Source organism: Manis javanica, chromosome 8, assembly GCF_040802235.1.
Source record: "Manis javanica isolate MJ-LG chromosome 8, MJ_LKY, whole genome shotgun sequence".
NCBI classification, from domain to species: domain Eukaryota; kingdom Metazoa; phylum Chordata; class Mammalia; order Pholidota; family Manidae; genus Manis; species Manis javanica.
Window position 1 is genome coordinate 24,202,367 of NC_133163.1, and position 15,092 is coordinate 24,217,458.

The window sequence follows — 15,092 nt, forward strand, 5'->3', positions numbered from 1 at the left end:
CTCAGGGAGCCAGTGAGGCTCTGAGCAGAGAAACAGTGTCAGCTGTCCCCCCAGCCCAAGTGGGTCCTGATGGCACCACTGAGCAGAGACAGGTTCCCACCTGATGCAGGAATGGCTACTGGGTCTCAGGACATGCAGGGATCCTCTGAGACTCCCAGTTCCCTCCCAGCTATGGCCACTCCACAGCCACTGACAGGTGCTCCAGACAACTCCAGTTTCCAGATGAAAGCCCAGTGCCACTCAGCAACCCTGGTCCCTAGTCCTGGTCAGCTCCCTTTCCTGTCATGACACACAGCAGCTATTCCAAACCTTCACCCCCCACCCCCGAGCCTCCAGTGCCACCTCCTACCCTCTCATTCTCAGCAGATGGTCTTGCCTCCTACTTCAGAGAAAAAATAGAGGCTATCAGGCTCGTACAACTCAGCTGCCCACTTTCCCTCCACCTTCCCCCTCTGCCTTCCCCTGCTGTCCCACACATTCATCCATACCCAGCCCTGCCACCTCCCTCTAATCTCAAAATAAAGGCTGACCAAAGGCTAATGTTTCCACCTGTGTCCTTGGAGCCCAGTACTTTGAGTCCCCATATGGATCAGACCTATCAGCTGCTTCCCTCTTGAATCGCCAGTATCCCACTCCATTGCTGCCTTCCCCGTCAGCTGTAGCCCATTGGAGATCCCAGCCTCTACTCCTGTGCTTTGCTCTAACTCCACTGTCCAAACTGCCTCCATTCCCTGGAGCCTCAATTCTCTTCCTCCCCACTTAACCCACTGTCCATGCTCTTCCCAGGAACTCTAAATCACCAAATCCAAAATCCCTTTTTCAGAGCTTTACTAATTTTATCTTCCATTTGACAACATTGAGGAATTCTGGCAGACTATATTTTCCAAAATGGCTGCAACAGCACCTCCTATTCTAATATTCTTCTAGAACTTAGCCATGTCCCCCATCAATAAGCAGAGTCTACTACCCCACCTCATAAATTAAGGGGGCCTTTGTACTGATAGAGTAAGGAGGATGTAATGGATATGCCTGCCAGGGCTAGGTCATAAAACTGTGATGTACGTTGAGCCTTATTGTCTGAGGACACTCACTTTGAGAACCCAGCCACCATGCTGTGAGGAAGCCCAAGCAGCCATGAAGAGGCCTACATGGAGAGGATCTCTGGCCCTGGCCCACAGCCCACACCAATTTGCCAGCCACTCAAGCAGGCTACCTGGAAGTGGGTCCCCCAGTTCTGGTCAAGCCACTCCAGCTGGCACCACATAAACCAGAACAGAGTCTACCAAGCCCTACCCAGATTGCAGATTCATGAGCAAAACACATGACTGTTTAAAGCCACTCAGTTCTGAGGTGGTTCCTTATGCAGCTCTAGATATTTGAGAATGCTCTCTTCTCACAGTCATTTTCAGTGGCTGTGGCAGCTCTGCTCAATCCTGACTCTCCTCCAATCCCTCAGTCCATGGCTTCAGAGTTCCCTTGGGAACCTACCTTCCTGGGTGCACTCCTCAGATGATGACACTCCTCACAGTTCTTTCCCTGCCCTCTTGCTTGTTTTACTCTACATACCTTTTCTAAGTGATCTCAACTACTCCCCCAGATTCAGCTACTGTGCATCTCCTTGCTGTTTGATCCTGAGTCTGTATTTCCAGCATGAACTGCAAACTGATGGAGCTCTCTCAGTCCAGAACTCCTTACCCCAGTATCTCATCCAACATGGCTGCTCCATCACCCTTTGACTTTGCTTTGAGATCCATCCAACCCCCATACTCTCATAAGAAAGTACATTTCACAGGCTCCCTTGCTAACTGGCTTCCAGCTGGTGGAATACCGGGTGACAGAGGGAGGCGAAAACCTGCTGCCTCCAACACTATCTATAAGGCTCCCACTCCCAGTGACAGACGTCACATCTGTGATCCACCTCCTACAGGGCCAACTCACAGTGGGCCAGCCCTGCCTGGACATCGCAGCTCCTGGGCTCCAAAGAATGGCCTCTTCTCTTTGTCCCTCCACCTTGATGGTGGCACTGGCTTCCTGCTATTGGTAACTGTCTCACCATCCCATTTGGCTTCTCAGCAATCTTCTCTTTTACGTTCTCTCTGTTTGAAATATCTAGAATAACTTCTTTTTTCCCAACTGGACCCTGACTGATGCACATGGTTAAAGGAATCCAAACTTCATCATTTAAGCCAGAAACCTACAATTCGTTTTAGTCTCCTCCTTTTCATTCATACCAGTATTTGCCCCGACCCCCTATAAAGCTGGTCACAAAGTCCTGATGACTCCCATTCCTCTCCTCCACTCCCATTACACTGCCTTGGTTCACATCATTATTTCTCTCTCAGACCAATGGAGCAGCTCCTAATTAGTCTCCCTGGCTACAGTCTTTCTGCCTTCCAATACCTCCTCCAGACTGCCAACAGATTTTTCTAATGCACATCTGATCATGACATTCCCCTGATTTAAAATTCTTCAGTGGTTTCCCACTGACTACAGGAGAAAATCAGAGCTGCTGAGTTCCATAGTAAATATATATTTACTATGTGTCCCATTCTATGTGTAGCCTGGAAAACAAGGTCCTCCGTGTTCTGTCCTTCCTGCCTTCCCAACCTCATTTGCAACCACTCCCAACTCATACCATCTGAACCAGTTGAAGCTCTCCAAATACACTCTGTTCCTCTAAGATCTGGGGCTGTTGCACAGGCTGGGTTGTGCTTCCATTGCCTGGCTGTCTCATGGGTTCCTCAGTGAAGCCCCCTTGATGCCTTCACCAGTCCACAGCACTGGGTAAATAGCCCTTTGACGGAGCTCACATCCCCACACTACGGTTGTTTGTGTAAGACCTGCTCCCCACTAAACAGGGGGCTCCCCTGAGGATGGGGATAGAGCTCACTCACTCTTGTGTCCCCAGTACCCACCAAGTGCATGGTGCAGAAGAGACCCTCATTATGTGTTATGTTTAGGCAAAGTAAGTTGAAAGAATAAACTTCAAGCCCAGAGTGAGAAAAGAAGACAAAAGAGAGGGAAAGGGAAATGAAAGGAGAGGGACTTGCCAGCACATTAAATGGATCCCTGCCTCCCTATAGAGGTGATGCCCATCACCCAGGCAGTGGCTGGCTCACCCTCTCTCCCTTGCTTGAGGGATGGAGCTAGAAAAGTCCAGAGGTAGTCTCTACTAGGGCTTTTCTCAGAAATGCTTTTAGGCATGCAAGTTTGTTCATTCAAAACATACCAGATAAGCAGGAACACAAACTACATATTTCATGTGATCTTCCTGTCATTTTTATACCAGGGTATAAAATTATAACTCTTCTGTTATAATTTAACAATTTAGGGGTAACTTTTTTTAACCCCCCAAGCAAGTCACCTTTGGTTCATCTCATTTCTACAACATCCCCCTGAAGTCTCCTTGGCCCCAGCAGTTACGCACTGTGCTGTGAGACCAGGAGCAAATCGAGAGGTGACCAACCCAGTCATGGGTCCCATGGCCACAGCACTGTCCTGACACCTTCTTTGCCATGGTATCAAGCTCTCCTCTCCCACTGTGCTGCTCAAAGGCCCACACTCCACCCACCAGCCTTGAACCAGGTTCACTGAGGCTTCCTGGATCCCAGAAAATACAGAATGAGGACAAGGAAGGAGAAAGGGGAAGGTTCGCACCTCCATTAGGAGAATGTCCTTTGAGCTCTGAGACTGCACCTTTGGGTGCTGGACCTTCACAGCCACAGTCCGCCCATCATGCAGCACCGCCTTGTGGACCTGAGCCAGGGAAGCGGCCCCCAGAGGGGTATCGTCAAAGCTCATAAACAAATCATGGATCTGTCAAGAGTAGAGAGAGAACAGAGCAATTTAGATCACTCACTTCAGGGACAGAGTCTCAGTCAGAACCCTAAATATCCCGGGCCACGCTGGTTGGACACATGACCTAACTGATCCCAGGAAGACGTGCTGGCTGGAGTCAGTGCTAATGATATTCCACAGATTTTCTGCTCTATCAGTTGTATACCAACCTAGCACCTTGCCTGGGCCCTTTGCTGCCACAGAAATTCACACCAGGCATATGGTGGGAGCAAGACTGAAAACACATGCTGGGTGTGTCCTCAAATGTATGCATGGGTGCCCTAAGCACTGACTAGAGTATTGAGAACTGAGTTTCATCTGTCCATTGAACCACTGGGCTCTTACATATGGATATAATCAGAAGTTAACAGAACCTGGGCCTAGGACAGCCCAAGACAGGGATCAGACAGAAGATGTTCTGAAGAAGCCCTAGGCTGGAGGCCCCAAACCACCTCTTGTTCCTGACAGAACAGCAGCCTCCACACAGATCCTGAGCCCACTGTCAGCCCGGCCACCTGGCAGAGATCCCAGGACTGCAACCCGAGCCTTGCTTTCAGTCCTGATCAGCAATGCCGCCCAAAAGCAACCTTGGGCACCTCTCCTGCCCTCTCTGCACTTGCTTTCTCTGTGAAACGGAAGGTTTACCCCTTACTCACCCATCCTCTCTTCCCTTCGTCCCTCCTTTCTTCCTTCCTTCCTTCCTTCTTAAAAATGTCATACCAATTTTCCTGAGGAAAATTTCTGACTTGAGTGGTCACACCTAAGTGGTCGAGATATGAACAGTCTTCCAGATGGGAAGGTGGCCCCCAAAAGCCTTTTGCAAGACTGACCAAGGCTGAAATTCTCATCCCCTCCATATATTGAAGTCCCTGTATAGCCCCACAATTCTGGAAAGGCCAGATACAAACAAAAACACAAGTGCAGATAAATGTGTGTATGTGCAATTAGTCACATGCCTCCCCTCCTTCTCACCCCCAGCCCCAGCTCTCTTGCTGAGGCCTATTTAGTCCACGCCCTCCAGCCTCCTTATCTCCCCTTCTTCAGCAGCCACTCTGTCCTGCCCCTCAGCCCCCATCCTCTCCTTGGGCTTTGGAAGCCAGGTAACCACAGCCACCATCCCGCTGCTCTGTTTGCTGGGCTGCAACATCTCATAAATCATCCCTCCAGCCCTGTCATCCATGTGGGAGCTTTCACTGAACACCATCCCATCTATCAACAGCCTACGGAGACCAAAGGTCCAAGCAACATGGGAGGGGCCTCCAATTCTGTGTCACGGGGTATGGGTATGGACTGGCTTTCCTGTCCCCCTTCTTCCTCACTGGGTTATTTGTGCCCCTCCCAGTACTAACCTTCCTGCTTTTTCCCCAACCACACACTTGTCTTTTTCCCTCCTCCATGAGTTCTAGGCTCCTTGAGGGCCAGCTTTTCCCATGCCATCTGCCCCAAAGAATCCTGAGTCACTCCACACAAGAACCCTTTATACTGGACCTGGACTTGGAATAGGAGAACAAAAGGACCACCATCCTTATTACAAACTACATTAAAATGTCAGCTCCAAGTGGGCAGGGATTTTTGTCTGCTTAGTTTGCTGCTGAACTCCCTGCACTTAAAGACTAGAACTAGTTGGGGCCAAACAAATATTTGCTGAATCCACTATCCTTTCCACTGGAAAAGAACTGCATCAATTCATACTTCCTTTCAAAATGGTGGAAAGGATAGTACTAATCCAAACACCTCAAATGTAAAAATACTTATCATGTATGAGACTTACCTAGGTGGACTCCACTTGTTACTCCATGGTGGGTGTGAGACCCCAGCACGGCCAGTCACAACCCTGAATGCCCTGGGCCACACTGATTGGTTCAGAAATGGACATGTGACCCAACTTGTCTAATCAGACCCAATTGTTTTACTTTTGTTTGAACTATAGGAGAAGGGATTCTTTCATTCTGCTGATCTTGAAGCTTAAAATTGAACTTGAAGCCTGGAGCTCCAAGGGTCATGCAGTAACAACAAAGAGGAAAGCAGAAGCAAGGGACAGGGAGAATGGATCCTGGTCACAATTGTTGAGTCCCTTGATCTAGCCATGCCTGAATGCCTACCCTTAACTCCTTTTTTGCTTAAGTCAGTTTGAGTTATTTCCTGTCACGCACAACTAAAGGGGCTCTGATAATACAGTGGGTTCTGAGGTCCCAGCTGGGATGGATGAAAGAAACATGGGCTTGGTGCCTGGTACCCTCAAGAGGCTCAGTAAGTGTGAGTTAAATCCCCTCTTCACCCTCTTGCCAGGACTGGGATCCAGGAACAGAAGGGAGGTAGAGCTTCAGCAATATTTCTGGCTATTACATAATGAGATCCACATCAGCCTCCTTTGAAAACCCTCTGGTAGGAGACCAGGAAGATGTTTTCTGAGGCAGAGCTGTGAACCTAGACCCTCACCTCTCAGGCAGTGAACAGGAATGGCTCAATATTCCAGGTGCAAAGGAATTTGGGGCTCATCTGACCCCACTGTGTACCCCAAGCCTCCATCTAGTTTCCTGGGAACATTTGGTCATTCTCTGAGAAGGACACGAGTATTCAAAGCAGTGTCATTGCAGGGACGTTTGCAGAGTCACTGCAACTGAAGAGTGACATGGCAGCACCAGGGCTGTGTGGCAACAACAGCTGCAGGGAGCCCTCCAGGGGAAGGTGGAGGAAGGAAAGGGACAAGGCAAGCACATCCCACCTCCAGGGTCAGAGGAAGCCTGGCCCACCACATCCCCAGGGAATGGGAAGGGGGCTTCCCACAATGCCTTGCTCCCACCAGGAGACAGAGGGGTTCCCAAGATACCACCCAAGCCCAGGTACCAACTCAGCACCCTGAACAAGGCCCAGCTGTGAGGATTTGCCCCAATCTCACTCTGCAGCCACTGGAAGCAAAGAGAGGCATGAAAAATGAGATGCCCCACTCACTCTGCACAGGGAAGCTGTGGGGCAGATACCCCACCCACCCCCACCCCATCCCTGCCTACCCAACCACCTCCCCAGTGCTCCTGCAGCCAGCCTTTCCCTTCTATCAGAAAGCAAGTCACACACCCACACCCTCCTGGGCTTCCACACACACTCCACAAACGCACACACAATAATTGATTGCTAGTGAATGTTCCTAGCTGGCTTATAAAAAAGGTAATTAAAGATTGGTGCTGCAGCCTGTAATTAAATATGAATAAAGTATCTCTAAATGGAACCTTGATTCAAAGTGTTCAGTGGAAGTACTTTATGCTGATAGATAGTAAGGAAAAATAGGCCCTGTCCCGGAAACAGAATTATACCCCCGTGCAGCTGAAATGATGGCCACCCCCTCCAATCAGGCCTCGTCCCCCAGGCCTTTCAGCAGAAAACCATTAGCAGAAACAAACCGCAGAATTTGCAGCAATTAGATTCAAGCAGGGCCCTCAGCTGCCTCCAGTCACTCACAGAAACCTGTCTCCCTTCTAAGGCTTTCTGTCCCCGTTCCTTTTTGTTTTTTCCTCTGGGTCTGGCGGCAAAATCAATTAAGTAAAACAAGTGCATTTTAAAATGACTAGTTATGTCCTTTTTAATTACTGTTGGTCCATGATTCAAGTATATCGATGGCCCTGTCTGGCAAAGAAAGATAATCAGGAAGAAAGTTTCTCTAGTATGGTCTGTTTTTTTCAGGATGTGTGTGTAAAGCAGGGGTGGGGGTGGGAGGGAGGCAGGGAGTTTGGCTTTTATGGCAGAAAACACCAGAAGGGCCCAAAGAAAGATATCATCCCCCAGGGCCTCAGGTTAAGCTGTCAGCAGGCTGGCTTCAGCAGGGGTCCAGGAATCTGAAGACAAGTGAAAAACCCAGGTACAGGGTTGGGGAGAGACTCTCCAGAAGGTGAGCTGTGCAGAGCCCCATGATACCAGATCACTGAGTGATGTCCCATAATGCCACACTGAGCAGCAAGGCACTGGCCAGGGTCCTCATTCCACCCAAAAGACGCTGACAGGAAGTCGGGATCTTCTGGAGAAGCCACAATATGACTCCCGGGGGGAGTTTCACTTGAGTCACTTAGCCAGCCCCACCAGAACCTGCAGCCAGTCAGCTTCAGGCCCTTCGTGGGACCAGGCTCACCAGTCACAGGATGGGGGGTACCCTGGATTTTCCAAGATGGCCCAATTTCAAATAGCCATCCTGTTATCCCCACATCATGCACATCAGATCTATTCTGGGTTCAGAAACTATATCACTGTAAGGTAAAGTTAACAAACCCCAAACTGACCAGCTCCACGTGAGGGCAGCTGCTTGCCTCCCCAAAGCGGGCAAGTCCAGGCCTACATGATGGCCAGGTAGTCCCCACCTGGGAGCCGGTAAGACTGCCCAGAGCACCTGGGGCAGGTCACCACAGCATCACCAGCAAACACTGCCTGGCTTGAGGTCTGGAGATGGCCCACGCCACACCTGGCTAGGTGCCAGCAGCCCCCCACTGCAGTCTGACAGGGACAGGGGCAGGTCCCCACACTAATGGAGCAAGCCTTCCCCACCCCCAACCCACCCCCATCCTGAGGCAGACAAGGTAGCTCTAGCTAGCTAGAACTCTGAACTCTGAAGGACACTGACATCTGCCTCAGACAGAAAACCCACCATCACCTTTTACATGCCCCTGTTTGAAACCCACCCCCTCCTCTCAGCCACGTTCCCAGGGACCTGCCCCAGGCACCCCAACATCTTACAGTCAACCCACCAGCTGACACCCTATTCTGCTGCAAGTCCTGCTCCTGCCCTTTAAATATGCCTAGTTCGTATCCCACCTCTTCAGGGTCACTCTTGTGCCTGCTAAGGTAGTACCTGACAGTAACAGAAAATAGGTGGCACATGCACTCTCATTCCCCCGTGGTGGTTTTTAAATATGTTGACAGGTTTTTAAATACTCTCTCTTTGAGAGATGGAGCCTCATCCCTTCCCCTTTAGTGCAGGCTGGACTTAATGACCCACCTCTAACGAACAGCATAAGAAGGAAGTGACAGTGTATGGCTCCTGAGACTGTCACCATGACAGCCTCCTTGCCTTCTCTATGGCTTGCACCAGGGAAGCGAGTTGCCATGTCATGAGGACACTCCCAAAGCCTGCAGAGAGGACCATGTGGTAAGAAACCAAGGCTTCCTGCCAACAGTGAACCACCTTGGAGGCAGGTCCTCCTTCCCCACTTGAACCCCCGGATGACTCCAGCTGCGGCCAACATCTTGACTACAACCTCATGAGAGGCTCTGAGCAAGAACCATCCAGTGAGCCACTCTCAAATTCCCCACCTACAGAAAGTGTAATACATTAAATGTTTTTTGTTCTAAGGTGCTATATTTTAGGGTGACTTATTATACAGCAATAGCTAACAAATACACCCCAAGCACACCCATGCCAGACACCACCATTTGATCACAGCATTCATTTCTCCTGGGCCCAGATGATGCCTCAGAATCCCTCTCAACCCAGTGCTCCAGGCAGTCACTCCCAATTGACCAGAGTTAATATATGAAATGAAACCAATTTGCCATTCCTTTGCTAAAGCCAATCAGACAACAGGTATTTACTGCAAGCCTGTCACATGACAGAAACCATGCTAGGTATATGGGCCAACAAAACAGACATAGTCTTTGGCCATGAGGAGACTTTAGTTCTGCAGAAGGAGGCAACACCCAAAGAAAAACACACTTGCATTTTAGCAGGGCCTGCTGGAGACAGTGCCTCCCTCCCAGTGTGGCTTCACCCAATCCTGAGGGACTTTCTGGCAAAATAAGAAGAGGGGACGTCCAATATCACCATCTAGACCCTGTGGAGTCAGGGGAGAGGACAAGGTATCCAAGGGTCTCCTTGGTCCCACTCCATAGCTGCCCTGCCTCAAGGTAGGAATACCCCCACCTCTGGCTTCCCACTCAGTGCAATTGTAATAAAAATAACAACAACAGTAACAGCTCAAAGACATACAGTCCCTTTCTCCATGGAATCTGTGTTCTTTCTGAGGTTCTGAAAGATCAAACTGCAGAGCCATCAGCTATTGCTACTGCCTAGCTGAGGAAAAAGAATGAAAGGCCAGTGGCAGAACCTGAGGCCCTTCTTGATAAGGGTCAGCCCCAGAAATTACAAAACAGCATTCCTGTCTAAATTTCCACAAGGAGGCTGGCACAATGCTCAACTCTTACCAATTTGCTGAAGAGCCAATCTACTTGGCTCTGCCAAGGGCATTACAGGTCAGACCACATTGCTTTCCTCCCACAGGATGGTGACAAGCAGCTGACAGCTAGAGAAGCAAGAAGCCAGGAGCAGCCACACCCTAGAAAGGCCATGGGCTGGCTCCCGAGAATGCCCACCAGCTGGCCAGGGCAGGGAGACCTGAGAGGCAGTAGGGCATAGTGATTCCATTGTAAGCTCTGGACCAAACCACCCAGGCCAATTCTGGCTCCATGGCATGCGTACCACTTTGTGCAGTTAAATAACCCTTCCATATCTAAGTTTTCTCAACTGTAATATGGGAATTTTGGTACCTACCTCATAGAGTCATTGTATTAAACACATAGAAAGGGTCTAGAATAGAGCCTATAGGAGACCCCCAATAATGATAGCTGGTGTAGCAGGCGCCTCATCTACTGCCTCCATGAAGAGGACACAGTGGTAAGGAAAAGATTACTGGACAAAGAGTAAGCAATTCTAGGCTCTCAGCTCGTTTCTGTACCCAGAGACTGTAATGACCTCCTAACTGACCCATTCATTTGCATTCCTTTCTCTTGCAATCCATTCAGCACAGGCAGCCAAGGTGAGTTTTCCAAACAAGCTGATCGTGTCACCTCTCTCTGCCTAAGCCAGCTTCCCAGGGCCAAAATCCTTCACACAACTCACAGGGTCTGACCCTGCCTACCTCTCCTGCCCCGTCTCCTCCCTCTGCCCCCAACTCTCTCTACCCTGACCAGACGGCCTCATTCAACCACCAGCACATTCCCTCTCTGCCCACTGCAGGGCCTTTGTATGTGCTGTCCCCTCTACTCAGAAGGCTCCCCTTCTCCCTGCTCATGAAGGTCAACTCCTACTCATTCTTCAAATCACAGCTCAACTGCCACCTCCCCAGGGAAGCCTCCCTGTGTACATTCTCAGAGTTCACATACCCTTCTCAAGAGCAACTAATACAGCTGCACTTTGTCTTGATTTATATTAGCTTAATCTCCTTTCCCTTCTAGACAGTGGACTTCTGTTTTGGCTCAGCAAACAGAAGGCCCCTGACACATAATTGATGCTCAGTAAGTATTTCTTAGTGAATGAATGGAGGTAAGGTCTGATATTTCCCTGTCCTCTGCCTGGTGAGGGGCCTTCGGGCCTTCCAGTTGACCCAGAATAGCTAAAACACCCCCTAGCAGTGGCTACAGCTCCTTCAAAGTAGCTGAGGGGACTCTTTGGTACTGGGCACTTTCGTAGCTGTGGGTGGAGGAACTCTATGGAAATGTTATGATAATAATGATTAATAAAAAGCAGATAAACACCCAGTGTGGCCGGCCAGCCTGGGAAGCTATCCATTAGGTCTGTCACTCATTAGAGGTGGAGGAGGGGGCAGTCCAATCAGATCTCCTCAGCTTAAGCAAACCTTCTATAAATTGTAGTCTGCAGGCGCTGACATTTGATAAATTATTCTTCATAATCCACTGTTGGCTGTGATAAATCTAATCTTTCAACATTCCCCATCTTAATAACTTGTACAGCCTCACAGGGTGACATGTCTATGTCTCTGCCTGAGTCAGAGATCTCTGGGATAGAAGAGACCAGAGATCCTAGACAGTACAGTATAAAGCTGGGGACCCCCGCAGGCAGGGCCCAGTAGGCATCTCTGGGTGCTCTGAGTAGAGAAGCAATGAGCCATCCTTAGAGCCACAGAGTGCCCGGGGGACCAAGCGTTCACTCCCCATCACAGAGCTGAGAGACAGGTGGTGTACCAAGAACTCAGACCCATGAACTGGGCAGGCTGAGCTCCACCTGCCCTGCAAGCCTGCCCGTGTGAGGACTCACCACCTCTGCCTTGAACTTGAGCTTGGTTTGGTATAAGAGATGTCAGAATATCTTTGCTCTCTGGGGACGGCATGTTCAATCATGGGTAATTCCTAAAGTTTGCACAGTGCTGTTGCCTCAAAAGTGCTCTTCTTTAATATTCAACCTCCTTTTGAGATTAGACAGAGGAGACCTAATTGCCCCCATTTTATAGAAAGGAACATATTTCCTAATGGTCACTCATTTATTTACCCATCAGATATTTACTGAGTGACTAACATACACAGGGCACTATGCTAGTCACCAGTAACTCAACAGGGAGCAAGTCCAAACTGGAGCCACCACCTCCCGGACCTTGAAGTCCAGTGGGGAGAAACAGGCCAGCTCTGACAAGTGCTAGCTATGAAGGGAGCGGCAGCTGGTACCCTAAGTCTAAGAGCCTGGGTTCAGAGGATTAACCCTGGCAGGGACATCTTCTCTGATGAGGTGACCAAGCACTGAGATCTGAAGGATGAGAAGCCAGTTCACAGTGGAAGAAAGGAGTGAGGGTCCTTCCAGGCAGAGCAAAGAGCTTGTGTGAACCACACGTAAGGGGGATTAGGTGATGGGAGAGAGGCAGAAAGATGGCCAGCAGTTCCCAAGCTAGAGGCCAGGATGACATGGGCTCCCCGGGCCTCTGCCTGGGGAAGGGTCCTCACCCACAGCGCATGCCTGGGAAGAAAGCCTGGACACAGAGGCTCACAGTCATTTCTGGTGAGGCCCAGGAGGCTCACCCTCACAAAACCCCAAAGGCCTTTCCCAACAACCTTCAGCTGTTCCTACCCTAAAAAATACAGGAAGAGGGAAAATAAACCACAAACATCCTTGCATTTGCTGTCAGGACAGACTTCCTTAGTCTCTCAGACATGACAAAATGTCACACAGCAAATGGGTCTAAGCCAAGTTCCAACGCCTCAGAGCCCAAACAAGAGTCCAGGTACCAAAGCCCTTGCACTTTCTAGTATACCTGAGTATGTTTCACCAGTAAGAAGTTTTCCAGATTATGATAGGCAGCAAAATGGCCTCCCAAAGATGTCCATATCCTAGTCCCCAAAGGTGTGATTAAGTTAAGGCTCTTGATACAGAGTATCCTGCATTATCATGTGGGCCCAGTGTAATCACAAGAGACCCTTATGAAAGGGAGGCAGGAAGGTCAGAGCCAGAGCACAGATATGACAAAGGAAGCAGAGCTGAAAGAACGAGAGAGAGAGAGAGATTTAAAGGGGCTACTGCTGGCCGTGAGGATGGAGAGCCACAGCCAAGGAATGCAGGCAGCCTCCAGGAGCTGGAGAGGGCAAGGGAAGACCGTTTCCCTAGAACGTCCAGGAAGAATGCAGCCCAGCCACCACCTGAATTTTAGGACTTCTGACCCATAGAACAGTAAGATAGTAAATTTGTGATAATAAATGTATATTGTTTAAAGCCACTAAATCTACGGCAGTTTGTTGTAGCAGTAATGGGAAAACCTAAGTACAGGCCCTGTACAGAAAAAGTTTACTGACCTCTAATGTAGCACATTCATGTTACCCTCTCAGTATACGTCCATTTTTATTCTTTTACTGTATTTTTTCAGAGCAGCGGGGGACTAGAAAGCTGGGGAATGCAACATGGGGCTGCACTGGCAATGTAGGGAACACAGGTCAAGTGTGAGCCTCAAGGAGTGGCACATGATGGCTTCTGGTTCTGCAGTGCCAGCCAGGTGACAACACCTAGAACCAGTCCTGCTCCGGCGCAGGGCAAGGAGTCCTCTGCTGCCCTGGCTGCCTCTCACATGTTGTACCTTCCTAGCCCCCAGGTCAAATCCTAAGACTTGCTTGCCTGAAATGACATCTTCTCTTCTTCTTCCCGACATGCCCAGTTTCCTCTTAAATCTCACAGGAGCCACCAGTCATCAGCTCACCCCCAAAAGGTGGGGGCCAATGAGAGATTTCTCATTACAGTGATGATGACATAGCCAATTTGCAGGAGTCACTCCAGCTGTTGAAGTAACAGCTTCTCCTCTACAAACCAGGTTACAGGGACACAACACACACTTGTGCACATTCGCACACACACACACTCCTACAGCTCTCATTAGATCAGAGTGCTGGTAACTTTTTAGAAAAATATCTGGAAACCAGGAACCCAGTGCTAGATCCCAGCCTCTCAGTGCTGAACCTCAAATTGCCCAGTCCCCCATGGGCTCGCCAGCCTCCTCTGACTACTGCCTGTAAGGAGAGAGGGGGTCACTTGCAAATTCAAGCCCTGTAGAAAAATCCTTCCCCAAACTGCTAACAGGATGACCTGCTGGGACACGGTCCCCTCCAGTGCTGTGGTCAGTTCTGAGGTCCCCACTGTCCCTGCCAGAGCCCTGGGAGCCCACTGTGGCACCTCCCAGGCCCTCCACCCCTCCCCACTGAATTCATCCTTGACTCCTGTTGATTCAGTCTCCAAAATGTAACCATCCAGTCCTGGTCCAAGCCACCACCACCTCTCACCGGGACAACCAGCATCACTATGGCAGGTTATTCACCCACATAACCCCTGAGGTGTGTACCACAAAAGCTTCAATAAACACCTGCAGAGCCAATAAATGAACAGACAAAAGACTGAAGTTCCAGGAGGGAGAAAGGCTGTGGAGGGTCCAAACACACAAGAGCCCTGCCTGGGGGACAGCCAAGCAGGCCAAGCCAGGCAACTGCCCCACCTGGACAGGTCCCCTGGTCTCCCTCAACATGCAGACATCCGGCTGGGCAACACCCACCACAGCCGGCCACCTTAGCCCCGCCTCCACTCGTGAGCTCAGGCCTCTCCACCCGCCCCAGAGGCCCTCTCCAGACCTTTCTGCTTGTTCTCTAGACAGCACTCCAGCCCTGCTCAGGTTCCACACCCAAGAAGGCCCTAAATCCCCCTCTCTGTGACCCTACTTGTGGGTTCCAAGAGCTCCTGAAATCTGTAGCCCAGACCTCAGGTAACTTTCATCTGAGATGGGCCTCTTATTAGGTCTGTTCCTAAAATATCAGCTCCTCAGAGGCAGCAAATTTGTATGATGAGTTGGTAACTCAAGTAGAAGAGTCCCATGGTACCTTCTGCTGACTCTCTCACCTCATCTGTACTTCTGCGGAAGAAGTTCCACCCTCTGAGCAAGGGCTGGGGTTCAGTCCCACCTCTGCTACCAACTAGCCATGTGATCTTAGGGAAGTTACTTCACCTTTTCTGGATCATA

At 50.0% G+C, this 15,092-nt stretch overlaps 1 protein-coding gene across 10 annotated transcripts in view; it reads right to left on the reverse strand.

Annotated features, from left to right (window-relative positions):
- Window positions 1–15,092, reverse strand: part of ADCK1 (aarF domain containing kinase 1) — a 209,577-nt gene that overhangs the window by 116,260 nt on the left and 78,225 nt on the right. For 9 of the 10 annotated variants that reach the window (XR_012133740.1, XR_012133738.1, XR_012133739.1 and 6 more), the window contains one exon: window positions 3,658–3,816. The exons of the other annotated variant lie outside the window; for it this stretch is intronic. Coding sequence is in view for 5 of the 9 variants with exons in the window: in XM_073242070.1 (XP_073098171.1) it covers window positions 3,658–3,816 (159 nt within the window). In the remaining 4 variants the exon portion in view is untranslated. The remainder of the gene's footprint in view (window positions 1–3,657; window positions 3,817–15,092) is intronic. 10 annotated transcript variants of the gene reach the window in all.